This window comes from Moschus berezovskii, chromosome 22, assembly GCF_049115385.1.
Source record: "Moschus berezovskii isolate FMDL1 chromosome 22, NW_MosBer_1.0, whole genome shotgun sequence".
In the NCBI taxonomy this organism is placed as follows: domain Eukaryota; kingdom Metazoa; phylum Chordata; class Mammalia; order Artiodactyla; family Moschidae; genus Moschus; species Moschus berezovskii.
This window is the reverse complement of record NC_142481.1, coordinates 2,867,040-2,893,598: the sequence shown is the minus strand read 5'-3', so window position 1 is coordinate 2,893,598 and position 26,559 is coordinate 2,867,040. Positions and strand designations below refer to the sequence as shown.

The 26,559-nt window shown below is 49.1% G+C and overlaps 3 protein-coding genes and 1 long non-coding RNA gene across 11 annotated transcripts in view; 1 reads left to right on the top strand and 3 right to left on the bottom strand.

The window, feature by feature from the left end:
• Nucleotides 1-4,366: 4,366 nt before the first annotated feature.
• LOC129546001 (leukocyte immunoglobulin-like receptor subfamily A member 5) lies at nucleotides 4,367-20,217 on the bottom strand. Of its 2 annotated transcripts, XM_088830430.1 has the most exons (12): nucleotides 20,041-20,217; nucleotides 18,561-19,088; nucleotides 18,424-18,459; nucleotides 17,959-18,243; nucleotides 17,410-17,706; nucleotides 11,610-11,645; nucleotides 11,145-11,429; nucleotides 10,596-10,892; nucleotides 10,314-10,358; nucleotides 8,255-8,386; nucleotides 6,624-6,676; nucleotides 4,370-6,551 (listed from the first exon to the last, which is right to left on the bottom strand). In XM_088830430.1, the coding sequence occupies exons 2-12, from the start codon at nucleotides 18,592-18,594 to the stop codon at nucleotides 6,411-6,413; spliced, it is 1,641 nt and encodes a 546-aa protein (XP_088686556.1). In that variant the 5' UTR covers nucleotides 18,595-19,088; nucleotides 20,041-20,217; the 3' UTR covers nucleotides 4,370-6,410. The 2 variants fall into 2 exon arrangements, with proteins under 2 accessions (XP_055266636.2, XP_088686556.1); XM_055410661.2 differs by lacking the exons at nucleotides 17,410-17,706; nucleotides 17,959-18,243; nucleotides 18,424-18,459; nucleotides 18,561-19,088; nucleotides 20,041-20,217 and adding an exon at nucleotides 11,747-11,876 and having other exon boundaries at nucleotides 4,367-6,551.
• Nucleotides 12,151-13,697, bottom strand: LOC148774265 (uncharacterized). The gene is made up of 3 exons (XR_016035881.1): nucleotides 13,561-13,697; nucleotides 13,227-13,436; nucleotides 12,151-12,274 (listed from the first exon to the last, which is right to left on the bottom strand). It is a non-coding gene; the product is annotated as an uncharacterized LOC148774265 (long non-coding RNA).
• LOC129545957 (NACHT, LRR and PYD domains-containing protein 7) overlaps nucleotides 18,187-26,559 on the top strand; it is a 29,152-nt gene continuing 20,779 nt past the window's right edge. For 2 of the 4 annotated variants that reach the window (XM_088830313.1, XM_088830316.1), the window contains exon 1: nucleotides 18,187-18,260. The gene's annotated coding sequence lies outside the window, so the exon portion shown is untranslated. Of the gene's footprint in view, nucleotides 18,261-22,440; nucleotides 22,521-24,946; nucleotides 25,071-26,559 lie in introns of those variants that run through there. The other 2 variants (XM_088830315.1, XM_055410557.2) reach the window with 2 other exon arrangements.
• On the bottom strand, nucleotides 21,988-26,040 carry LOC129546020 (leukocyte immunoglobulin-like receptor subfamily A member 5). Of its 4 annotated transcripts, none has more exons than XM_088830441.1 (6): nucleotides 25,371-26,038; nucleotides 25,234-25,269; nucleotides 24,769-25,026; nucleotides 24,220-24,399; nucleotides 23,937-23,981; nucleotides 21,988-22,730 (listed from the first exon to the last, which is right to left on the bottom strand). In XM_088830441.1, the coding sequence occupies exons 1-6, from the start codon at nucleotides 25,402-25,404 to the stop codon at nucleotides 22,552-22,554; spliced, it is 732 nt and encodes a 243-aa protein (XP_088686567.1). In that variant the 5' UTR covers nucleotides 25,405-26,038; the 3' UTR covers nucleotides 21,988-22,551. The 4 variants fall into 4 exon arrangements, with proteins under 4 accessions (XP_088686567.1, XP_055266677.2, XP_055266678.2 ...); XM_055410702.2 differs by having other exon boundaries at nucleotides 24,220-24,516; nucleotides 25,371-26,013; XM_055410703.2 differs by having other exon boundaries at nucleotides 22,610-22,730; nucleotides 23,849-23,981; nucleotides 24,220-24,516; nucleotides 25,371-26,011.

Below are 26,559 nucleotides of genomic sequence, written 5' to 3'. Positions count from 1 at the left end.
TGGGCTCTAGAACGTGGGCTCAGTAGTTGTGGCACGTGGGCTTAGTCACTCTATGGCATGTGGGATCTTCCCGTACCAGCGATTGAACCCATGTCCCCTGCATTGGCAGGTGGATTCCTAACCACTGTATCACCGGGGAAGCCCGGGACCTCTGGGTTTAAAAGAAAGGAGGGTCAAGGGATTCAAAGGTTTGGATATCCTCCGTTTGAGCATCAGTTTTGTGAAGTGGGCTTTCCCTTTCCCTTAAATCCAGAAAAGGAGAAATTGTACTTTATGCAAACCCTGAAACACTGTAGTCAGAGGCCCTTCCACACAGGTCAGGTAAGCCATATTAGTTAATAATGTGATACATAATAAACCTTTTAATGGCTAAATATTTTAGCTCTTTCAGGTACTGTGAACTCGCCATCTTGCAAAAATATATTTTTTATGCAAGATTTTATAGACATGGAAAAATGAGGCAATGAATACTTTAAAGCTGATTTATTTTTACAGAAAAGTTACATCCTCCTGATTCCATATCCTGCTGTTTCTCCTTAAAACTATATCCCTGACATTTCCACCTCTGTTTCTATTCATATCTGTATCCATAGATGTGTGTGCTCAGTCGCTTCAGTCGCATCCGACTCTGCGACCCATGGACTGTAGCCCACCAGGCTCTTCTGTCCATGGAATTCTTCAGGAAAGTATACCAGAGTGGGTTGCCATGTCCTCTTCCAGGGGATCTTCCAGACCCAGGGATCGAACCTGTGTCTTTTGTGTCTCTCGAATTGACAGGCGAATTCTTTTACCACTAGCACCACTTGGGAATGCCCTCAGACATCTATAGATATCTAAATAAAATGTATGAACATGAGTTATATGTAGAATCATGTGAATGACAAAATGGAAAGCTACTCAATCATTTAAATTATGCACAAGCACATATAAAAATACATTCTAAACAATAGATTATCATAATATATTACATGTATAATATACTATACACAATATAAATATATAAAAATGCATATTCAAATGTATGCATATATGTTAGTATATATAATGTGTATGACATATTAAATATATAAATACTTAAATCTATGCATGATTTAAGTAACTGAAGGTTTTTCCATTTGGTCATGTACATAATTATCTTTATTATTCCCAAGATCTACCTTTGTGTAATTTTTGTGTTTGTGTACATGTTCGTGTGTGCATACATATGCTTCTAATTGTGTGTTTGTGAGTGCCTATAAAAAACTTATAAACAGAAACCTCAATTAACTGGAGTTGGGAGAGACCAGAAGGGGGCGCTCCCACAGCCTGAGCTGATAGCTCAGCGTGACAGGAAGAAGGAAGACCCCTCTTCTCGGTAGCAGCTCAACCAATGAAAAGCCACGGACGTTTACCAGGTTCCTAGTCCCCGCGATAAAAGTGGTCTTCTCTTGCCCTTTGGGAACATGGGTCCCCATGGCCATAGAACCTGAAGTGTAATTCTCCAATTCTGAATAAACACATTTTTGCTGTTGAAATAACTGGCAGTCTATTTGTTCAGGTTAACATCTACGGTTTTCCTTTTCTTTTTTAAAATTTATTTTTAATTGGAGGGTAATTGCTTATTTAAAGGACACTGAACTGAGAATTTCTTGAGAAAATAGTTCCATGTTGTGTAACGACCTCTTGAATTCAAGTTTCTAAAGTGGATTTTTGAGTCAAAAGTCACCAACTTCTCCAGTTCTGAGACACGTTGCAAGCCGCTCTCCAGAAATTCTGCATCGGCTGGTGCTTCCTCCAACTTCTTCCTCTGAGTCAACCACAGGGACCAGTCAGGTGGTGCAGCTTCTGTTTGCTACCTTCTGGGAAGCTCTGAAATCTACTCCTTCCTTTCTGTGTGGGCTCAGGTCTGACCTCTGACATGGACTCCCTCCTTCTTTAAAGAGCTCCGCTTCTCTCAGTTCCTCCCTTCCTTCCAGTCTCCAAGGTGACCTCCAGGGAGCTCTTTCTCACACGCAGTTCTGATCTTGTCACTTCTCTATTCAAACCGCACCTTGACTCCCAATCCCCCTTTCTGTAAAATCCAGGCGGAATGTAATTTTCAAGACTTGTTTGAATCTGGTTTCAGCTAATTTTTTTCTCTTTTCACATTTCTATCCACTTGGTGCTCACCCCAAGCAAAGTTTTGTGGTTCCATGGGAAATAGATGGGGAAACAGTGGAAACAGTGTCAGACTTTATTTTTTTGGGCTCCAAAATCACTGCAGATGCTGCTTGCAGCCATGAAATTAAAAGACGCTTATTCCTTAGAAGGAAAGTTAGATAGTATATTAAAAAGCAGAGACATTACTTTGCCAACCAAGGTCCGTCTAGTCAAGACTATGGTTTTTCCCGTGGTCATGTATGGATGTGAGAGTTGGACTATGAAGAAAGCTGAATGCCGAAGAATTGATGCTTTTGAACTGTGGTGCTGGAGAAGACTCTTGAGAGTCCCTTAGACTGCAAGGAGATCCAACCAGTCCAATCTAAAGGAGATCAATTCTGGGTGTTCATTGGAAGGACTGATGCTAAAGCTGAAACTGCAATACTTTGGCCACCTCATGCGACGAGTTGACTCACTGGAAAAGACTCTGATGCTGGGAAGGATTGGGGGCGGGAGGAGAAGGGGACAACAGAGAATAAGATGGCTGGATGGCATCACCAACTCGATGGACATGAGTTTGAGTGACCTGCGGGATTTGGTGATGGACAGGGAGGCCTGGCGTGCTGTGATTCATGGGGTCACGAAGAGTCAGTCACAACTGAGCAACTGAACTGAACTGAACGTGTGGGGCAATGTTGCAATAACTTTTTATCAAAGGGATGGTGGGTTTTTTAATTTTCATTTTAAAAATAGCAGTCGTGTGTATAATATATAAGGTGTACACAATGATAGGAGTTCTTTTGGTGGCTCAGTGGTAAAGAATCCGCCTGTCAATGCAGGTGACTCAGGTTCCACCCCTGGGTCGGGAAGATTCTCTGGAGAAGGAAATGGCAGTCCACTCCAGTATTCTTGCCTGGGAAATCCCATGGACGGAGGAGCCAGGAAGGCTACAGTCCATGGAGTCACAAAAGAGTCGAACACGACTTAGCGACTAAACAAGAACCACCACCACCACGTGACGATGACTGAATACTAGGGTTATATCTTCTCTCTGCATTTCATGCCCACAGGTCTTTGCTATGGTCCCTGTGACTGACTTCTGTTCATCCTAATTCCCACGACCGCATTTTTTAAAATCACTTCCAGATAACCCGACTCAATGCATGCGTTGTTACAGAATATTCTGTCTACCTAACTTTCTTCACTTACTAGACCAGGATGTTTTTCAAACATCCTCTGTAAATGACACGACAATAAATATTTCAGGCTTCGTGCACTATAGTTCTCTGTCTCAAAGACTCAACTTTGCTATTGAAGTGAAAAAGCAGCCAATATGTAAATAAGCACAGACATGTTCTAATAAAGCTTTATTTAAAAAAAAACCAAACAAGCATAGTTTGCCAATCCCTGGTCCAATGTAAGTGTTGGTAAAACTACAGCCTGAGGGTCATTCTCCTGTTTCTGTAAATAAAGATTTACTGGAACACAGTCATGTCATTCCTTTACGTGTCAACAGTCCGCTAACTGCTGCATTACATCACGGGTTTGGAGCCTTGGCTGCACATGGGAATAACCTCGGAGACTTAAGGAATTTTACTGCCGGGGTGCCATTCCAAGAGATTTTTCCAGGGGGTGGGAGAGTGTGGAATATGGTTCCCAGGATTTAAAATAATTCTTTAGTTGATTTGAATATGCAGCCAAGTTTGAAAATCACTGTATTAGAGTCACATCTCTTTAAGTGGGTGCCTCTTAATTGTCTGTATTAGAAATACGTGGGAATTTTTATAAATGATAACCATTTCCTGAGTACTGTCCTTGGTTGGCTGAAGAAGTCATAGAACCAACCTTTAATCCTCCTCCTCCATGCCCTCTTCCCATACCAATAATTCTTATTGAAACTGAAGTTTTGGAACATTTGCAATAAACCAGCAGCTGGCAGATGTTTTCGTCAAGGGCCAAAGAGTAAATATGTTAGGTTTTGAGAGCCATCTGGTCTCTGCTGCAATTCCTTAATGCTACAGGAATTACAGTGGGGGGATAGCCACAGGTAATATGTAAATCAATATGCATGGCTGTGTTCCAGTAAGCCTTTATTTGTGGAGGTTGAAGACTGAATTTAGAATATTTTTTACATGTCATAAAATATTACCTTTTTCATCCTATTTGGGGTCCTTTGGGCTTCACAGATATGGTTACATCTAGTTGGGCTTCCCTTGTGGCTTAGCTGGTAAAGAATCCACCTGCAATGTGGGAGACCTGGGTTCAATCCCTGGGTTGGGAGGATCCCCTGGAGAAGGGAAAGGCTACCCACTCCAGTATGCTGGCCTGGAGAATTCCATGGACAGTATAGTCAATGGGGTCACAAAGAGTTGGACACGACTGAACGACTTTAACTTCACTTCAGTGGCTTGATTGTGGTGATGGTATCATGTTATTTGCATTTATCCAAACTCATCAAATAGTACCCACGAAATATGTGCAGTTCTTTCTTTTTCTTTTAAAAATTTTTTTTATTTATTTTACAGATGGCTAACAAACACATGAAAGGATGCTCAACATCACTCATTATCAGAGAAATGTGCAGTTCTTTCTAAATCAGTTATACCTCACCAAATCAATTAAAGTATTCTTCTTTTGATTTTTTTCCACCATACAAAATGCAGTGGTGCTGACTGTTGTATAACAATGTGAATGTATTTAATGCCATTTAACTCTATACCTAAATTTTTTTTTTTCTTTTTCATTTAGCCATGCCCTGAAACATGCAGGATTTCCCCAACCAGGGACTGGACTCATGCCCCTTGTGGTGGAAGCGTGGAATCTTAATCACTGACATCCAGCAGGTCCCTAAAAATGGTTAAAAAGGTAAATTATATTGTACCACTGGGCTTAACTGCTCAGTCATGTCCAAGTCTTTGCAACGCCATGACTGTAGCCTGTCAGGCTCCTCTGTCCATGGGATTCTCCAGGCAAGAATACTGGATACTGGAGTGTGGGTTGCCATGCCCTCCTCCTGGGGATCTGCCCAACCCAGGGATCAAACCCAGGTCTCCAGCATTGCAGGTGGATTCTTTACTGTCTGAGCCACCAGGGAAGCCCACAAAAGCAAAAAAAGTATTGAAAAGTGTAAAAATGTAACATGTATGGTACAAAACAGGTGACTTGCCAGATCTGACCTGTGGGTTCTAATTTATTGACCCCTGCCCTAGAGAATAAACTTCAACAAGAGGGATGGTTTTAGGCTCTTTCCTGTGTCCCTACAAATAGTCAATCTGCAAAATAAAGCACCAGTCATACAGAAACAATGAGAGTGAGGTTATTTACATCTGAGGACTTATCTGAACTGGAAACCTGATTTCAAAGTTATTTTCATGGACCTTCAGTTAACTGGCACCCAGGAGCCTCTGAGTGGAGACTTTCAGAGTGAAGGTCAAAAAACTATCAGAATTTCCTATCAATCACTCAAGACTCCTGATAGATTCCTTAAAAGCCAATGTTCAGCCCTTTCTCATTCCTGTATATAGATTCAAATTTTCATCTGGTATATTTTTTTCTTCGCTTAAAGAACTTCCTTTAGTATTTCTTATAGTAGGTTATGAACATTCTCAGCTTTTGTGTTCAGAGGGCTGTAACGTAAAACCTGGTACCCAAGAGGATTTAAGTACACTTACTTAATTAATCCCCTTCATGGATCACAGCCTTGTCATGGTAAAAGAAAATCAACCCTGAATATTCACTGGAAGGACTGATGCTGAAGCTGAAGTTTCAATACTTTGGCCACCCGATGTGAAGAGCTGACTCAATGGAAAAGACCTTGATGCTGGGAAAGACTGAGGGCAGGAGGAGAAGGGGACGACAGAGGATGAGATGGTGGGACGGCATCACTGACTCAGTGGACATGAATCTGAGCAAACTCCAGGAGACAGTGAAGGACAGGGGGTCTGGCGTGCTACAGTCCACGGGGTTGCAGAGTCGGACATGACAGAGACTGAACAACACCATTTAACTAACGAATAATGAACACTTACAAACTATTACCACTGTCGCTCTTCTGATGACTTCAGAGGGTCTCAGGAACTCCTGGGCAATTAGAGATTCTGGGACTGACTGGGTGATGTTGCTGAGGTCTCTAGATTTCCGTGTGTAGGGGGGCAGCAGGACCTTCCGGGGAATCTGGGCTCCCTCAACCAGGCTGACCGTCAGGTTTGGAGCCTCAGTTCTAGAGGAGGACGCTACCGACAGGTGGCTGTGAGTTCTGCCGCCCAGATGAAGCGCTGGCCCTGGCGCCTGGCTTATCTGAAGGCCAGCGTGACATACTCACTGCTGTGGGTCTGTCTGGGCACCCAGGAGGGGGTCCCAGCTGTCCCCTGGGGGGGGACACGGCAGGTCACCTGGGAATAGGTGACCTCCTGCGGGTCTGCCGCTTCAGAGCCCTGAGGAAGGGAGGAGACTGTGAGAGGGGTGTGGCACGGGGTCCAAGGGGCAGTCCCGGGGGAAGCCCTTACCTGCCCACTCGCCCGGCCGGCTGCCTCTGCGTGTCTCTCTTTCCTCGCAGCGTCTGCAGGGAGAGGGGAGGTGGTTGTGGACCGTGTATCTGTCCCCACTGCCCCTCCCCTCAAATTCGTCTGCTGAAGTGGGGACCTGCACGTGATGGTGTTTGGAGATGGTGCCCTGGGGAGGAACTGAGGTTTCAATGGGGTCCTGAGGGTGGGATTCTCATGTTCAGCCAGAGCTCTAGCTTGCTCTCTCTGCCAGGAGAGGTGACCGTCTGCAAGAGAACCCTCACCAGGAACTGAACCCTAGCACCTACATCTCGGACCTCCCAGCCTCCAGAACTGTCAGAAATGAATACTGGACGTTTGAAGCACCTGGTCTACGGTGTTCTGTTACAGCAGCTCGAACAGGCAAAAACAGCGTCATTTCTTAAAAAATGGAAGTACTGTTGAGTATACAATATAAGTCACAGGTACACACTATAATGATTTATAGTTTTAAAAGGTTAAACTCCATTCATAGTTATTACGAAACATTGCTATATTCCCCATTTTGTTGTTGGGGCATTTAGGATCTATTTTTTTGTTTTTTTTTCTTAGTTGTGGCATGTGCGATCTAGTTCCTTGACCAGGGATCAAAACTGTGCCCCCTGCATTGGGAGCGTGGAGTCTCAGCCACTGGACCACCAGAGAAGTCCCATCCTTGTAGATTATTTTATGCATACTAGTTTGTTCCCTTAATCCCCTACCTGTTAGTTACCCCCCCTCCCCATTGCTGCTGCTGCTGCTAAGTCGCTTCAGTTGTGTCCGAATCTGTGTGACCCTATAGACGGCAGCCCACCAGGCTCCGCCGTCCCTGGGATTCTCCAGGCAAGAACACTGGAGTGGGTTGCCATTTCCTTCTCCAATGCATGAAAGTGAAAAGTGAAAGTGAAGTCTCTCAGTCGTGTTGGACTCTTTGCGATCCCATGGACTGTAACCTACCAGGCTCCTCTGTCCATGGGATTTTCCAGGCAAGAGTACTGGAGTGGGTTGCCATTGCCTTCTCCGCCCCTCCCCATTAGTCACTGCTAATTTGTTCTCTATATCTGTAATTTTAAACATACAACATTATAGCCGGAATATTTCTCTTTGTCACTAGAGGTGTTTCCTAAATAATATTTTAAATGGCTACATTAGCTATACCATCATGTGTGGTTTATATCCTGTTTTACGACACTGTTTTAGTTTATGGGTTATATATTGTTTCATGACATTGTTTTGTAATATTGTAAATAATGCCATGGTCACTACGTTTGTGAATCCGTGTATCCTTCCACCAGCAGCTTAAGAGAGTGCTTACATCTCATCTTCCCAGATTGAATTTTCTTATCTTTTTAATGAAAAATGACAACAATCTCATGAACATAACAAAGAGAGGGTCACGTTTTCGGGAGGGTGGCTGTAGATTCCCCCCAGCCCTGTCTTCTGGAAGGCAGTTACCACAGTCACTGCGTGAACCAGCAAAACAGCCCACCCCTCATTGCTTCTGGACCTCTCAGCCCCTCCCCATCCCCTAGCAAATGCCCCTCCCTGTTTCCCCAGTGGGATTTGCATCCCAGGGAGCTCTGCACAGGCTCCCCCTCCGGCTCTCAAGGACCTACTGATTTTGGCTTTGCGCAGACAGTAGAGGGTGAGGAAGACAGGGAAGACTAGGAGCAGGAGACCCGCGGCCACCGGGACGCCGATCCAGACGCCGAGGAGTCTGTCTCGGGAGGCTAGGTTGTCAGACGGGGCTGCAAAAGAGGACACAGTGCTGGAGCAGGCACCCTGAGTAAAGAACCTTCACACCCAGCACGGTTTCTGAGTACTTCCTCAGACCCCACCACAGTCCCCAAGCTCAGAATTGTTGACCCCTTTTCTTAGAAAAGAGCAATGAGCTCTGACCAGCTCGTTTGCTTGCTCCATGAAGTCACGGATAACAAAGCACTTGGAGGGACTTCTTTGGTGGTCCAGTGCTGAAGACTTTGCCCTCCAATGCAGGGGGTGCTGGTCCCATCCCTGATCAAGGAGCTGGGATCGCACATGCCCCGTGGCCAAACCCCCCAAAAAAACAGAAAACAGAAGCAACATTGTAACAAATTCAATAAGGATTTAAAAGAGAAGGTGCTCGGAAATGGAAATTTATATCTTTATAGAGACCAGCATGTGATGACACACTGACCAAACCCCTGCCCACCTGTGTTTTCCTGTGGCCCTCGAGCTCAGAATAGACTTACATTTTTAAACTGTAATCCAAAAACAATTAATAATAATAATAAAAGAATAAAATTTGCAAACAAACTGAATTCAGCACCTTATCTACAGTTTCATCAGAGCTCGTCCTCGGCTCACTTGCTCCTGCATCTTGTCTGTGGCTGCTTTTGTGCACAGGGTCAGAGTGGAGCGGTTGGGAAAGAGACCAGCTATCCACCCACTGAGTGACTGGCCTATTATAGGAAATATTTACTGACCGCTGGCAGAGGAAGTACAGCTCAGAAAAGGGCCAGCAGTGGTGAATCAAGAATGTGGTGTTAGCCAAGCTCAGGGGAGGGCTCATTCCAAGAACTGACTTGAGCCATCATATGGAAATGTGTAGGAAAAGTATGCATTTAAAGACACAAAACAACCACAGATAACAAAAAGAATTCTTTCTGTGTTGGCTAGATTCCAATACAGAAAACAATATATACATATATTTAAAAAAACAAAGAAGTGTGAGCTGAATAGAGCACACGTTTCACACCCCCACCCCTCCCCCCCGCCCCCAGTTTTCCAATCAAGGTTCTATCTGTCTCATAGGCGATAGGGCCCACATGGGGTCTCATTGATAAGGTGGCTCACTATATCGACCTCGCAAAGAATCAAGTCTCGACAGCCATCCGTGAGACTGACCACATTGCCCACACGGCACCCTGTGAGCGCACTGGTGCCCATCTTCTCAAAGCTGCGAGGCCACAGATTCCCGACCTCTGGCTATGTGACCATCCCTTCAGAGAAGTTTTCATTGGTGGGGTCTAAGAAGGACTCCGTCAGAAAGGGAGAACGCTGGTTCTCCTTGGGGCCAGTCACCCTGGTTTCCCTCTAATACGTTTCCTTTTCTTGCTGACTGCCCCGCTCGCTCTCTCTCTCTGCACTCACCTTAATTCTGGTGCCGAAACCCGGGAGGGAGAAACGAACCCTTCTGGGAGCAGAGCTCCGTGGAAAGTGAAAGTGAAAGTGAAGTCGCTGAGTCGTGTCCAACTCTTTGCAACCCCATGGACTTCAGCCTACCAGGTTCCTCCATCCATGGGATTTTCCAGGCAAGAATACTGGAGTGGGTTGCCATTTCCTTCTCCAGGGGATCTTCTCCACCCAGGGATTGAAACCAGGTCTCCCACCTTGTAGGCAGATGCTTTACTGTCTGAACCACCAGGGAAGTCCAGAATATTGTCAATGATGGATCACTGATAAATGGTATCTATAGATCCTGTTGGCTTTATCTGCAATCTGTAGACCTTCTAATCTTCTCCTTTCCCTTAGGGAGAGCAGCCCTACCTACTATATCTGTGTTCCATGCCCCAAGACAACAGAAGTCTTCTTAAAAAGGTGGCCTTGCCTCTAGCAAGCCCCGTTCCACTCCAGGTCAGAGAGAAGAGAACACAGAATCTCGTTTCAGTTTTCCTCCTAAACTCAGCCACTCACCAGGTGAACGTCTGGGCTGTGTGCTGCTGGGAGAGTCAGTAGTTCCTGAAAATAGAGGTGAAGTGGGAGCAGTCTGCCTTATTTCCACCCAGTCAGGCTCTCACCTCCCAGAGTCCCAGGGACCCAGATGACCCGTCCCAGCCCGTCCCTTAGAGATGCGTGTCTAAGCCGATGGCCCTCACACACCCCCCTTTTGTGGTCCTCTTCCCCAGCCAGTGCTTTAACCGTGCAGAGTCAGCCCCCAGGGCGGGGATCAGGTGGGCGGATGGGCTTCCTCCTCACCTTCGACCTGAAGCTGCAGTGGGTCACTGGGCCCAGACCACACATAGGGGTCCTGGTGGAAGGCACCGTAGCATCTGTAGGTCCCCGCCTGTGTGGGGGAGACTGGATTCAAGAGGAAGATGCTCTGGTGTCGTCCGTCCTGGGGGGCGGAGTTTTGGTTCTGGGTGTGATTACCATCTCCTTTGGTGAGGATAAATACATCATAGCTTAATTTGGAGAAACACTGCAACTTCACCTTCTCCCCCGGAGCCACCACTGTGCCAGCCACGTTGGAGAGGGAGGGCTTGTCATAAGCTCCTGAGAAAGAAGGCAGTTCAGCAATGAAGGGAAGGGTCACACACGCACTGTCCCTTTCTGTCCCCTGGGGGCAGACGTGGCTCTGGTCTCTCTCCCTCCTCGCCCCCCTGCCCCTGGAGGAAGTCTCTCAGCATCACCCCTGAGACCTCCCCAAGGACAAGGATTGGTCCTCTTCCTTCCTGTCCCCAAAGCCCGGCCCTTCCCTAGGCAGAGGGGTCAGTCCCGGCTCCCCTGCCTCTGTGTCCCCCTCACCCGTCATCACCAGCTGCAGGGGGTCACTGAACTGGGACCAGCGGCCTCCTCTCTGATAGGAGCAGTGGTACAGCCCTGTCTTGTCAACTGTCATCTCTGCAATAGTCAAAATGTTGGTCTTCCTGGGTGTGGTCTCTTCCTCTTTGTCCAAGGGCTCAGGACTTCCCACTTTTGATATCTTGTACCCGTCAGCTCGTTTAGGTCCTTGACACAGGAGGGTCACAGGACTCTTCTGTGGAACTGTGGATCCAGGCAGAGCTGTGATACGAGGCGGGGGAAGACTTCCTAGACACAGGGAACAGGTGAGAGACACATGAACGTTTCTGCTCCTCCCTCCAGCCTTCTATTTCTCCCCTCTTGCAGCCCCCACTCTAAAGTCTGAGTCCCGTCTTTCCAGCGGCCAAGAGAGCTGAAACCTGGCTTAAACCCTGCTGGGTCCTCGGGAGTATCTCACAGAACACTCACCCTTCTGTGCCCAAGTGCTCTGGCTCAGACACAATCCTAGAAAGAAACGCCCGGTGAGAACAGCTTGAACTTAAAGAACCACCAGCCCCGCCCTCCTTAGCCGTCTATTTGTGCCCAACCCTCTCTCCCCGACTGACCAAGACAGAGCAGCGAGGGTGGAACCGCGGACATGATCCCGCGTTCAGGCTGCCCACTGGCCTCAGCCCCACTCCTCTGATGAAGGGCACACTGCTCCGTCGAGTGACCCACACTTACAGGAAGCTGTGCAGTTGCTTTCAGTTCTCAGCCCTGTAGTGAAGGCAGTTCACACCCTCTTCCTCCTGGGTTGGGAGTGGGGCTTACAGACGTAGCTGACAGCATGAAGACGTTGATCTGAACTTCTCTGTGGGCTTACTGGGTCACGGCTGGGTAGAGAGAACCATGGTGTCGGGGTTGAAACTTCAGAGGCCCGTGGCTCAGGGGGGCTTCCCTCAGGACAGAGGAGGCGACTGAAGGTTCCCACTCAGAGCCAGAGGGGGTTGTTGTTGTTTAGTCACTCAGTCGTGTCCGACTCTTTGCGACCCCACGTGCTGCAGCACGCCAGGCTTCCCTGTCCATCACTGTCTCCCAGAGTTTGCTCCCACTTGTGTCCATTGAGGTTAGGCAGGGCTTTCTTTCCTCTGACGCTGTGGAGAATACACATATCCATGTCTATCATCATCCGTCATTTTATTGTCTACTTATCGATCATCTGGCATCTAGCAATCATGCATTTATTATCTGTCCATCATTTAGTATCATCTACCTGCTGCTGCTAAGTCGCTAGCTACCATTTATTTATCTAATTCTATCTTCTATCTATGGCCTTCCATGGTGGCTCAGTGGTGGAGTATTGCCTGCAATGCAGGAGACGTGGGTTCTGTCCCTGGGTGGGGACGATCCCCCGCAGCAGGAAATGGCAACCCACTCCAGTGTTCTTGCCTGGAGAATCCCATGGACAGAGGAGCCTGGTGGGCTACAGTCTGTGGACTCGAAAAGAGTCAGACACGACTTAGCGAGTAAGCAGCAGCAGCAGCAGCAGCAGTCACTTGCGTACATCTGGACATCGTCATCTGTTAATAATCTCTTTGCTATTTATCTGCCATCTATTCATTCTCTGTCTGTCAAGCCGTCATCTATTGTCTATTATTTTATTTTAAATATCCAGTTATTTGTGCGTTTATCTGACCGCACCAGGTCTTACTTGTGGCCCCGGGATGTTTAGTTGCAGCAGGTAAACTCTCAGCTGCCGCCGGTGGGATCTGGTTCCCTGACCAGAGACCAAACCCAGGTCCCCTGCGTTGGAAGCAAGGAGTCTCAGCCACTGGACCACCAAGGAATTCCCCATTTTTATCTTTAAGACAGCCTGGAAATAGACTATTTTATTTATTTAATTTTGGCCATGCCCTGTGGCATGTGGGGTCTTAGTCCCCCGGCCAGGGATTGAACCCACGTGCCCTGCATTGGAAGTCTTAGCCACTGGACCACCAGGGAAGTCCCTATCCATCATTTTCATATGTCATTGTTTGCTTACCTATCTAACTATCTGTCAATATCTAATGTCCTCTATCTTTGAATCATTTCTGTCCCTCCTCCCACCTCTTTCCCTCCATCCAGGGCATCGAAAGGGAATCCTGAGAACACCCGCATCACTGCTTTCTAGGAGAACCATCTCCAGATACTTTGTTTAGCTTGTCTTCGCTCTCAAGTTACTTGGACTCAACTTTTTGGAGGAAAGATTGTAAGAAAGGATCATTGAGTTCTAAAACCCACTGTCTGTTTTTGCATGGCCTCAGGATTTTTAAATGGCTGAAAAAAACAAAAAAACAAGAGAAAATTAGCATTTGTAACCCATGAAAATGATTTAAAATTCACACATTTGCTTTTTCAAACTAAGTTTCACAGGATTATGGCCTTGTTCCTATGGTCATACATCATCGTTCCTGCTTCTGTGCTGTGTGTGTGCTCAGTCAGGTCTGACCCTCCGTCTGACCCGTGGACTGCAGCCCGCCAGGCTCCTCTCTGTCCATGGACTCCCAGGCAGTATACTGGAGTGGGCTAGCAGTTCTTTCTCCAGGGAGTCTTCTTGACCTAGGGATTGAATCTGGGTCTTCTCCGGCTCCTGCATGGGCAGGTGGGTTCTTCAGCCCTACTGCTCCCTGGGAAGCCCCTATGAAAGCAGAACTGAGTGCCTGCAAAGAAAGCGAATGGCTCACCATATACTTACCGCTTTACAGAACTAAGCTGTCATTTAGAACATGACAGGGACACCCAGCTGACTCTGAGAAGACATTCAGAGAAAGCACCCAAGGAAAGTTACGTCTGTGCTGACGCAGAGAAAATGCATGGAACAGGCAGAAGGAGGGGACTTTGGCGAGGGAGCAGCAGCCAATGGCAGATGGCTCTGAGTCGAGTCTTGGGGCAGAGATGAGACTGAAGAGCATGTGATCACTTAGTACCTCTGTTTTTCTGTGCGGTATCCATGGAGGTTTAAGTCCAAAGGTATTTATCATTTACTTAAATAGCTTGGAGCTAAGAAGTCCCCAAACTATATCATCAGCTCAACTGTAACGGGGGTGAGTTAGCCTTTCTGTGACTCTGCTGTTTTAGTCTCATGCTTTGAAAGATGTTTCTTCTCAGAAAGAAAAAAACAAACCCCCAAACCCAAAGAGGAGCAATTGCTAACATCACAGTCATCTGTGTAACTTAAATTCTCCAAACCAACCAACCAATATGCATGTTCATGCTTTTATATTTGCTTTTTGCTGCTGCTGCTGCTGCTAAGTTGCTTCAGTCATGTCCAACTCTGTGTGACCCCATAGACGGCAGCCCACCAGGCTCATGGGATTTTCCGGGCAAGAATACTGGAATGGGGTGCCATCGCCTTTTCCACTTGCTTTCTAGAATTTTTAAATTCGGCAGAGTCGGACACGCCTGAGCGACTTTCACTTTCACAAGGGCTATATTGAAGGAAAAAAGAAATCAGCATTTCTAGCCCTAGACCCATTTCCCACCCTGCAAGAACAACCACTCTAAGGAATTTACACATTACACATAAGCAAAGTTTATTAAGTATCATCTCTGTTTGAATCACGTCCTGTTCTAAATTGAAAAGAGTGTTCAAACATTTATTCCCAGGTACTTCCCTGGCAGTCCAGTAGTTAGGACTTTGCCTCCCAATGCGGGGATTGTGGGTTCAATCCCTGGTTGGGGACCAATGATCCAACATGCCTCGTGGCCCCAAAACCAAAAGGTAAAACAGAAGCAAAATTGTAACAAATTCAATAAAGACTTAAATATTAAAGCAAAACAAAAAACCGTGCTTATTTCCAAGTCTCTCCTGCAGGGCATAAATCAAGGATTTCTGGCTCAAAGATCAGACTCAGTGATCTCCAGGAGGCAGGGTGAGAAATAGCCCTCTAATTACAGTTTTGTAAAGCTACCCAGAACCGCCATGTCAAAAGGGACACCGCAGATGTGGTGAAATTAAGGGTCTTGGGTGGGGGCTTATTGCAAGTTGTCACAGGTGGGCAACATAGTCACGTGTTCTTTTTTTAAAATATAATTTTATTTGTATGTATTTATTCATTTGGTTGCTGCTCAGAGGCTTAGCTGCTCTGCCGCCTGTGGGATCTTGATTCCCTGACCGGGCATCAGACACACACCCCCTGAGTTGCAGGGCAGATTCTTAACCACTGGTCCACCGGGAAGTCCCCACAGGTGTTCGTTAAAAGGGAAGCACGAGGGTGGGGGTGTGTGAGGCAGGAAGGTAGGAAGGAAGCCGAGGTCAGAGAGAAGAGGCGCCCCCCCCCAGCCCGGGTCTGGAGGAGGGAGCTACACGACAGGGAGCGCAGGCAGAGTCTAGAGGCACCAAAGGCAAGGACACCAACAGGAACGCAGCAAGCAGTGCAGGCTCGCGGACAGGGTTCAGGCTCTGCTCTCTGGAACTGAAGGAGAATTCACACTGGGCAGCTCTCGGCCACGGTGCCGCCGGTGCGTTGTTTCGGTTCAACAGGAAGCGAGTACCCCGCTGTATTGGCTGGGAGGCCCAGCCAGGGCCCTGTCTCCTCCGCCCCAAGGTGAGCACAGTGCTTTGATGCCAGCGGAGGGTCATCGGCGCTCGTTTGTCCACTGGGGCGGGGGCTCATCTGACTTCACTGAGGGACCCCCCCCCCCCCCCCCCCCCGCCGCTGCACCAGGCTTCAGCCAACAGGACGGCCATGACCAGGAGAAGCAGGGCAGCCAGGCTCAGGCGGACTTGAGTCTCCACAGAAAGATGCCAAGCGGTAGGCGCTGTGAGAGAAGAGGCAGAAGGTGCCGATTCCCGTTTGTGGTTGTTGATGAGTCACTCAGCTGTGTCCTTGTGAGCCCATGGACTGTGACCCACCAGGCTCCTCTGTCCATGGGATCTCTCAGGCAAGAGTGCTGGAGTGGTTGCCATGCCCTTCTCCAGGGCTTCTTCCTGACCTGGGGGTTGAACCTGGGTCTCCTGCTTGGCAGGCAGATTCTTTACCACTGAGCCACCAGGGAAGCCCATGCCCCTAAAGGACCCTAAACCCGACCTCATTTCTGCAGGCCTCTGGACCTGGTGGGAAGCCTGCCCAGCCCACCCCCTCGGGGTAAGCAGTTCAGTACCTTTCTTTCCTCCTGTCACAACGGGCGCTGTGCTGATACCGGCGGGGGCTTCTGGGGTCAGAAAGACAGGACTGGGGCGCTGGAGGCTGCCAGTCCCCGCCCCAGAGCCCAGCCTGCTCCCCGCTCGGTATCCCCTGAGATTCGACCGTTCCCCAGCAGACACGCTGGCCACTTGCTACCGGTGGGCTCCTGAGCACAAGTCTACCTCGGGTCTGTGCCCCTGACTTGTACCTCTGCCTGTCCTGCGCTCTCTACAAGGATCACCCCTCGGATTTCATCCCAGTGTCCGTTAAAAATACACCCACGACGGACTGGCTTGCTGAGCCATCTTCTAAATCATTAGCCCCTTCTGTCAGTCTTATTCTGTTACACTGCGTGACTTTGTTTTTCCCAGCCAGTCATTATGTTAGCATTTTTATTCTGACAGAGGTGAAAATACATATAACACACGTATTAATATAGTCTATATAAATATTTTTCTGCAAAGCATATATGATATTTAATAATAGTTACATATATATATATAATACATACATATACATGGAGTTCCCTGTAGCTCAAACAGTAAAGAATCTGCCTGCGATGCAAGAGACCAGGGTTCCATCCCTGGGTCAGGAAGATCCTCTGGAGAAGAGAATGGCAACCCACTCCAGTGTTCTTGCCTGGGGAATTCTATGGATAAAGAAGCCTGGCGGGCTACAGTTCGTGGGGTCGCAGAGTCGGACACGACTGGGTGACTAACACACACATACATACATATACTATATAACACATACACCTTCATCCACGCGGTTAACACTCCAGGTCAGAGACATGGGAACACAGAATCTCGTTTCAGTTTTCCTCCTAAACTCAGCCACTCACCAGGTGAACGTCTGGGCTGTGTGCTGCTGGGAGAGTCAGTAGTTCCTGAAAACAGAGGTGAAGTGGGAGAGGTCTGCTTTATTTCCACCCAGTCAGGCTCTCACCTCCCAGAGTCCCAGGGACCCACATGACCCGTCCCTGGCCCGTCCCTTAGAGATGCGTGTCTAAGCCGATGGCCCTCACACACCCCCCTTTTGTGGTCCTCTTCCCCAGCCAGTGCTTTAACCGCGCAGAGTCAGCCCCCAGGGTGGGGATCAGGTGGGCGGATGGGCTTCTTCCTCACCTTCGACCTGAAGCTGCAGTGGGTCACTGGGCCCAGACCACACATAGGGGTCCTGGCGGAAGGCACCGTAGCATCTGTAGGTCCCCGCCTGTGTGGGGGAGACTGGATTCAAGAGGAAGATGCTCTGGTGTCGTCCGTCCTGGGGGGCGGAGTTTTGGTTCTGGGTGTGATTACCATCTCCTTTGGTGAGGATAAATACATCATAGCTGATTTTGGAGAAACACTGCAACTTCACCTTCTCCCCCGGAGCCACCACTGTGCCAGCCACGCTGGAGAGGGAGGGCTTGTCATAAGCTCCTGAGAAAGAAGGCAGTTCAGCAATGAAGGGAAGGGTCACACACGCACTGTCCCTTTCTGTCCCCTGGGGGCAGACGTGGCTCTGGTCTCTCTTCCTCCTCGCCCCCCTGCCCCTGGAGGAAGTCTCTCAGCATCACCCCTGAGACCTCCCCAAGGACAAGGATTGGTCCTCTTCCTTCCTGTCCCCAAAGCCCAGCCCTTCCCTAGGCAGAGGGGTCAGTCCCGGCTCCCCTGCCTCTGTGTCCCCCTCACCCGTCATCACCAGCTGCAGGGGGTCACTGAACTGGGACCAGCGGCCTCCTCTCTGATAGGAGCAGTGGTACAGCCCTGTCTTGTCAACTGTCATCTCTGCAATAGTCAAAATGTTGGTCTTCCTGGGTGTGGTCTCTTCCTCTTTGTCCAAGGGCTCAGGACTTCCCACTTTTGATATCTTGTACCCGTCAGCTCGTTTAGGTCCTTGACACAGGAGGGTCACAGGACTCTTCTGTGGAACTGTGGATCCAGGCAGAGCTGTGATACGAGGCGGGGGAAGACTTCCTAGACACAGGGAACAGGTGAGAGACACATGAACGTTTCTGCTCCTCCCTCCAGCCTTCTATTTCTCCCCTCTTGCAGCCCCCACTCTAAAGTCTGAGTCCCGTCTTTCCAGCGGCCAAGAGAGCTGAAACCTGGCTTAAACCCTGCTGGGTCCTCGGGAGTATCTCACAGAACACTCACCCTTCTGTGCCCAAGTGCTCTGGCTCAGACACAATCCTAGAAAGAAACGCCCGGTGAGAACAGCTTGAACTTAAAGAACCACCAGCCCCGCCCTCCTTAGCCGTCTATTTGTGCCCAACCCTCTCTCCCCGACTGACCAAGACAGAGCAGCGAGGGTGGAACCGCGGACATGATCCCGCGTTCAGGCTGCCCACTGGCCTCAGCCCCACTCCTCTGATGAAGGGCACACTGCTCCGTCGAGTGACCCACACTTACAGGAAGCTGTGCAGTTGCTTTCAGTTCTCAGCCCTGTAGTGAAGGCAGTTCACACCCTCTTCCTCCTGGGTTGGGAGTGGGGCTTACAGACGTAGCTGACAGCATGAAGACGTTGATCTGAACTTCTCTGTGGGCTTACTGGGTCATGGCTGGGTAGAGAGAACCATGGTGTCGGGGTTGAAACTTCAGAGGCCCGTGGCTCAGGGGGGCTTCCCTCAGGACAGAGGAGGCGACTGAAGGTTCCCACTCAGAGCCAGAGGGGGTTGTTGTTGTTTAGTCACTCAGTCGTGTCCGACTCTTTGCGACCCCACGTGCTGCAGCACGCCAGGCTTCCCTGTCCATCACTGTCTCCCAGAGTTTGCTCCCACTTGTGTCCATTGAGGTTAGGCAGGGCTTTCTTTCCTCTGACGCTGTGGAGAATACACATATCCATGTCTATCATCATCCGTCATTTTATTGTCTACTTATCGATCATCTGGCATCTAGCAATCATGCATTTATTATCTGTCCATCATTTAGTATCATCTACCTGCTGCTGCTAAGTCGCTAGCTACCATTTATTTATCTAATTCTATCTTCTATCTATGGCCTTCCATGGTGGCTCAGTGGTGGAGTATTGCCTGCAATGCAGGAGACGTGGGTTCTGTCCCTGGATGGGGACGATCCCCCGCAGCAGGAAATGGCAACCCACTCCAGTGTTCTTGCCTGGAGAATCCCATGGACAGAGGAGCCTGGTGGGCTACAGTCTGTGGACTCGAAAAGAGTCAGACACGACTTAGCGAGTAAGCAGCAGCAGCAGCAGCAGCAGTCACTTGCGTACATCTGGACATCGTCATCTGTTAATAATCTCTTTGCTATTTATCTGCCATCTATTCATTCTCTGTCTGTCAAGCCGTCATCTATTGTCTATTATTTTATTTTAAATATCCAGTTATTTGTGCGTTTATCTGACCGCACCAGGTCTTACTTGTGGCCCCGGGATGTTTAGTTGCAGCAGGTAAACTCTCAGCTGCCGCCGGTGGGATCTGGTTCCCTGACCAGAGACCAAACCCAGGTCCCCTGCGTTGGAAGCAAGGAGTCTCAGCCACTGGACCACCAAGGAATTCCCCATTTTTATCTTTAAGACAGCCTGGAAATAGACTATTTTATTTATTTAATTTTGGCCATGCCCTGTGGCATGTGGGGTCTTAGTCCCCCGGCCAGGGATTGAACCCACGTGCCCTGCATTGGAAGTCTTAGCCACTGGACCACCAGGGAAGTCCCTATCCATCATTTTCATATGTCATTGTTTGCTTACCTATCTAACTATCTGTCAATATCTAATGTCCTCTATCTTTGAATCATTTCTGTCCCTCCTCCCACCTCTTTCCCTCCATCCAGGGCATCGAAAGGGAATCCTGAGAACACCCGCATCACTGCTTTCTAGGAGAACCATCTCCAGATACTTTGTTTAGCTTGTCTTCGCTCTCAAGTTACTTGGACTCAACTTTTTGGAGGAAAGATTGTAAGAAAGGATCATTGAGTTCTAAAACCCACTGTCTGTTTTTGCATGGCCTCAGGATTTTTAAATGGCTGAAAAAAACAAAAAAACAAGAGAAAATTAGCATTTGTAACCCATGAAAATGATTTAAAATTCACACATTTGCTTTTTCAAACTAAGTTTCACAGGATTATGGCCTTGTTCCTATGGTCATACATCATCGTTCCTGCTTCTGTGCTGTGTGTGTGCTCAGTCAGGTCTGACCCTCCGTCTGACCCGTGGACTGCAGCCCGCCAGGCTCCTCTCTGTCCATGGACTCCCAGGCAGTATACTGGAGTGGGCTAGCAGTTCTTTCTCCAGGGAGTCTTCTTGACCTAGGGATTGAATCTGGGTCTTCTCCGGCTCCTGCATGGGCAGGTGGGTTCTTCAGCCCTACTGCTCCCTGGGAAGCCCCTATGAAAGCAGAACTGAGTGCCTGCAAAGAAAGCGAATGGCTCACCATATACTTACCGCTTTACAGAACTAAGCTGTCATTTAGAACATGACAGGGACACCCAGCTGACTCTGAGAAGACATTCAGAGAAAGCACCCAAGGAAAGTTACGTCTGTGCTGACGCAGAGAAAATGCATGGAACAGGCAGAAGGAGGGGACTTTGGCGAGGGAGCAGCAGCCAATGGCAGATGGCTCTGAGTCGAGTCTTGGGGCAGAGATGAGACTGAAGAGCATGTGATCACTTAGTACCTCTGTTTTTCTGTGCGGTATCCATGGAGGTTTAAGTCCAAAGGTATTTATCATTTACTTAAATAGCTTGGAGCTAAGAAGTCCCCAAACTATATCATCAGCTCAACTGTAACGGGGGTGAGTTAGCCTTTCTGTGACTCTGCTGTTTTAGTCTCATGCTTTGAAAGATGTTTCTTCTCAGAAAGAAAAAAACAAACCCCCAAACCCAAAGAGGAGCAATTGCTAACATCACAGTCATCTGTGTAACTTAAATTCTCCAAACCAACCAACCAATATGCATGTTCATGCTTTTATATTTGCTTTTTGCTGCTGCTGCTGCTGCTAAGTTGCTTCAGTCATGTCCAACTCTGTGTGACCCCATAGACGGCAGCCCACCAGGCTCATGGGATTTTCCGGGCAAGAATACTGGAATGGGGTGCCATCGCCTTTTCCACTTGCTTTCTAGAATTTTTAAATTCGGCAGAGTCGGACACGCCTGAGCGACTTTCACTTTCACAAGGGCTATATTGAAGGAAAAAAGAAATCAGCATTTCTAGCCCTAGACCCATTTCCCACCCTGCAAGAACAACCACTCTAAGGAATTTACACATTACACATAAGCAAAGTTTATTAAGTATCATCTCTGTTTGAATCACGTCCTGTTCTAAATTGAAAAGAGTGTTCAAACATTTATTCCCAGGTACTTCCCTGGCAGTCCAGTAGTTAGGACTTTGCCTCCCAATGCGGGGATTGTGGGTTCAATCCCTGGTTGGGGACCAATGATCCAACATGCCTCGTGGCCCCAAAACCAAAAGGTAAAACAGAAGCAAAATTGTAACAAATTCAATAAAGACTTAAATATTAAAGCAAAACAAAAAACCGTGCTTATTTCCAAGTCTCTCCTGCAGGGCATAAATCAAGGATTTCTGGCTCAAAGATCAGACTCAGTGATCTCCAGGAGGCAGGGTGAGAAATAGCCCTCTAATTACAGTTTTGTAAAGCTACCCAGAACCGCCATGTCAAAAGGGACACCGCAGATGTGGTGAAATTAAGGGTCTTGGGTGGGGGCTTATTGCAAGTTGTCACAGGTGGGCAACATAGTCACGTGTTCTTTTTTTAAAATATAATTTTATTTGTATGTATTTATTCATTTGGTTGCTGCTCAGAGGCTTAGCTGCTCTGCCGCCTGTGGGATCTTGATTCCCTGACCGGGCATCAGACACACACCCCCTGAGTTGCAGGGCAGATTCTTAACCACTGGTCCACCGGGAAGTCCCCACAGGTGTTCGTTAAAAGGGAAGCACGAGGGTGGGGGTGTGTGAGGCAGGAAGGTAGGAAGGAAGCCGAGGTCAGAGAGAAGAGGCGCCCCCCCCCAGCCCGGGTCTGGAGGAGGGAGCTACACGACAGGGAGCGCAGGCAGAGTCTAGAGGCACCAAAGGCAAGGACACCAACAGGAACGCAGCAAGCAGTGCAGGCTCGCGGACAGGGTTCAGGCTCTGCTCTCTGGAACTGAAGGAGAATTCACACTGGGCAGCTCTCGGCCACGGTGCCGCCGGTGCGTTGTTTCGGTTCAACAGGAAGCGAGTACCCCGCTGTATCGGCTGGGAGGCCCAGCCAGGGCCCTGTCTCCTCCGCCCCAAGGTGAGCACAGTGCTTTGATGCCAGCGGAGGGTCATCGGCGCTCGTTTGTCCACTGGGGCGGGGGCTCATCTGACTTCACTGAGGGACCCCCCCCCCCCCCCCCGCCGCTGCACCAGGCTTCAGCCAACAGGACGGCCATGACCAGGAGAAGCAGGGCAGCCAGGCTCAGGCGGACTTGAGTCTCCACAGAAAGATGCCAAGCGGTAGGCGCTGTGAGAGAAGAGGCAGAAGGTGCCGATTCCCGTTTGTGGTTGTTGATGAGTCACTCAGCTGTGTCCTTGTGAGCCCATGGACTGTGACCCACCAGGCTCCTCTGTCCATGGGATCTCTCAGGCAAGAGTGCTGGAGTGGTTGCCATGCCCTTCTCCAGGGCTTCTTCCTGACCTGGGGGTTGAACCTGGGTCTCCTGCTTGGCAGGCAGATTCTTTACCACTGAGCCACCAGGGAAGCCCATGCCCCTAAAGGACCCTAAACCCGACCTCATTTCTGCAGGCCTCTGGACCTGGTGGGAAGCCTGCCCAGCCCACCCCCTCGGGGTAAGCAGTTCAGTACCTTTCTTTCCTCCTGTCACAACGGGCGATGTGCTGATACCGGCGGGGGCTTCTGGGGTCAGAAAGACAGGACTGGGGCGCTGGAGGCTGCCAGTCCCCGCCCCAGAGCCCAGCCTGCTCCCCGCTCGGTATCCCCTGAGATTCGACCGTTCCCCAGCAGACACGCTGGCCACTTGCTACCGGTGGGCTCCTGAGCACAAGTCTACCTCGGGTCTGTGCCCCTGACTTGTACCTCTGCCTGTCCTGCGCTCTCTACAAGGATCACCCCTCGGATTTCATCCCAGTGTCCGTTAAAAATACACCCACGACGGACTGGCTTGCTGAGCCATCTTCTAAATCATTAGCCCCTTCTGTCAGTCTTATTCTGTTACACTGCGTGACTTTGTTTTTCCCAGCCAGTCATTATGTTAGCATTTTTATTCTGACAGAGGTGAAAATACATATAACACACGTATTAATATAGTCTATATAAATATTTTTCTGCAAAGCATATATGATATTTAATAATAGTTACATATATATATATAATACATACATATACATGGAGTTCCCTGTAGCTCAAACAGTAAAGAATCTGCCTGCGATGCAAGAGACCAGGGTTCCATCCCTGGGTCAGGAAGATCCTCTGGAGAAGAGAATGGCAACCCACTCCAGTGTTCTTGCCTGGGGAATTCTATGGATAAAGAAGCCTGGCGGGCTACAGTTCGTGGGGTCGCAGAGTCGGACACGACTGGGTGACTAACACACACATACATACGTATACTATATAACACATACACCTTCATCCACGCGGTTAACACTCCAGGTCAGAGACATGGGAACACAGAATCTCGTTTCAGTTTTCCTCCTAAACTCAGCCACTCACCAGGTGAACGTCTGGGCTGTGTGCTGCTGGGAGAGTCAGTAGTTCCTGAAAACAGAGGTGAAGTGGGAGAGGTCTGCTTTATTTCCACCCAGTCAGGCTCTCACCTCCCAGAGTCCCAGGGACCCACATGACCCGTCCCTGGCCCGTCCCTTAGAGATGCGTGTCTAAGCCGATGGCCCTCACACACCCCCCTTTTGTGGTCCTCTTCCCCAGCCAGTGCTTTAACCGCGCAGAGTCAGCCCCCAGGGTGGGGATCAGGTGGGCGGATGGGCTTCTTCCTCACCTTCGACCTGAAGCTGCAGTGGGTCACTGGGCCCAGACCACACATAGGGGTCCTGGCGGAAGGCACCGTAGCATCTGTAGGTCCCCGCCTGTGTGGAGGAGACTGGATTCAAGAGGAAGATGCTCTGGTGTCGTCCATCCTGGGGGGCGGAGCTTTGGTTCTGGGTGTGATCGTCATCTCCTTTGGTGAGGATAAATACATCATAGCTGATTTTGGAGAAACACTGCAACTTCACCTTCTCCCCCGGAGCCACCGCTGTGCCAGCCACGCTGGAGAGGGAGGGCTTGTCATAAGCTCCTGAGAAAGAAGGCAGTTCAGCAATGAAGGGAAGGGTCACGCACGCACTGTCCCTTTCTGTCCTCTGGGGGCAGACGTGGCTCTGGTCTCTCTCCCTCCTCGCCCCCCTGCCCCTTGAGGAAGTCTCTCAGCATCACCCCTGAGACCTCCCCAAGGACAAGGATTGGTCCTCTTCCTTCCTGTCCCCAAAGCCCGGTCCTTCCCTAGGCAGAGGGGTCAGTCCCGGCTCCCCTGCCTCTGTGTCCCCCTCACCCGTCATCACCAGCTGCAGGGGGTCACTGAACTGGGACCAGCGGCCTCCTCTCTGATAGGAGCAGTGGTACAGCCCTATCTTGTCAACTGTCATCTCTGCAATAGTCAAAGTGTTGGTCTTCCTGGGTGTGGTCTCTTCCTCTTTGTCCAAGGGCTCAGGACTTCCCACTTTTGATATCTTGTACCCGTCAGCTCGTTTAGGTCCTTGACACAGGAGGGTCACAGGACTCCTCTGTGGAACTGTGGGTCCAGGCAGAGCTGTGATACGAGGCGGGGGAAGACTTCTTAGACACAGGGAACAGGTGAGAGACACATGAACGTTTCTTCTCCTCCCTCCAGCCTTCTATTTCTCCCCTCTTGCAGCCCCCACTCTAAAGTCTGAGTCCCGTCTTTCCAGCGGCCAAGAGAGCTGAAACCTGGCTTAAACCCTGCTGGGTCCTCGGGAGTATCTCACAGAACACTCACCCTTCTGTGCCCAAGTGCTCTGGCTCAGACACAATCCTAGAAAGAAACGCCTGGTGAGAACAGCCCGAACTTAAAGAACCACCAGCCCTGCCCTCCTTAGCCGTCTATTTGTGCCCAACCCTCTCTCCCCGACTGACCAAGACAGAGCAGTGAGGGAGGAACCGCGGACATGATCCCGCGTTCAGGCTGCCCACAGGCCTCGCTGATGCGGAACGGACTTGTTAAGACCTCCAGGAAGTGAGTTTGTGGCCCTCAGCATCCTCTTTCCCCCTACTTCCTCTGGGTGAGGCTTGAAGTATCCGCCCTTAAGAAGATGTTCATCATCTGCACTTCAGCCTGAGGGATCTTTCTTGTGTTACGTGGCATGTGGGATCTGAGTTCCCCGACCAGGGATCGAACCCACAACCCCTACATTGCAAGGCGTGTTCTTAACTGCCACACCCCCAGGCAAGTCCAATCACCTGTGCGTCGGATTATCATTGGTCTAATCTGATTCCTCTCTCTTCCCCAATCCCCTGTGTCAGCATTTTAATCTTTACATGATGTAAGGGGTAAGAGACTCTCAGTGTAAAAACAGGAGGGAAATAAATTCCGTTGTGGGGATTGCTCTGAAATCTCCTGTGTATTCAGGGCCCTGGCCTCTTAACACTGCATTCCAGTTCTTTATATGCAAATCTGGCGGAGTGTTGAAATGTTCCCAAAGCTACAATCACTTGGTATATGGAAATTGTCCAAAACAGACCTTGCTAGAGAGATTGTTTCAGAGTCACTAGGAAAGCAACTCTTCTGCCCTTTCCTGTTTGTCCATTCTGGTTTCCCCAACCCTAGAAGAACCTATGAGTAATGACAGAAATGAGATCACTAGCCAATTTAACCTAACTGCTGATTTACGTTCTACTGAATGCCCACCGTATCTTGCCAACCCTGTATATTCTTTTCCTAGATTAAAAGAAGAATGAAGAATTAAGTCCTTAAAGAGTGACTAGCTCTCTACTCCCTTAGGGATCCCTCAGGCTGATCACATGGGCAAGATAACTTCTGAAAAAAGATCATGTGGGAGACCCTGGTGATGTAGTGGTTGGGACCTCACCTTCCAACACAGGGGCTGTGGGTGTGACCTCTGAAGGGGTAGCTAAGATCCAATTTGCCTTACGGGCCAAAAACCACAACATAAAACAGAAGCAATATTGTAACAAATTCAATAAAGACTTTAAAAATGGTCCACATTAAAAAAAATCTTATAAAAGGAAGAAAGATCATGAAGAGTTAGACAGTCGGCAGGGTGTGCAAAGAAAAGGACACAGGGACTAACCTGCCTTGATGATT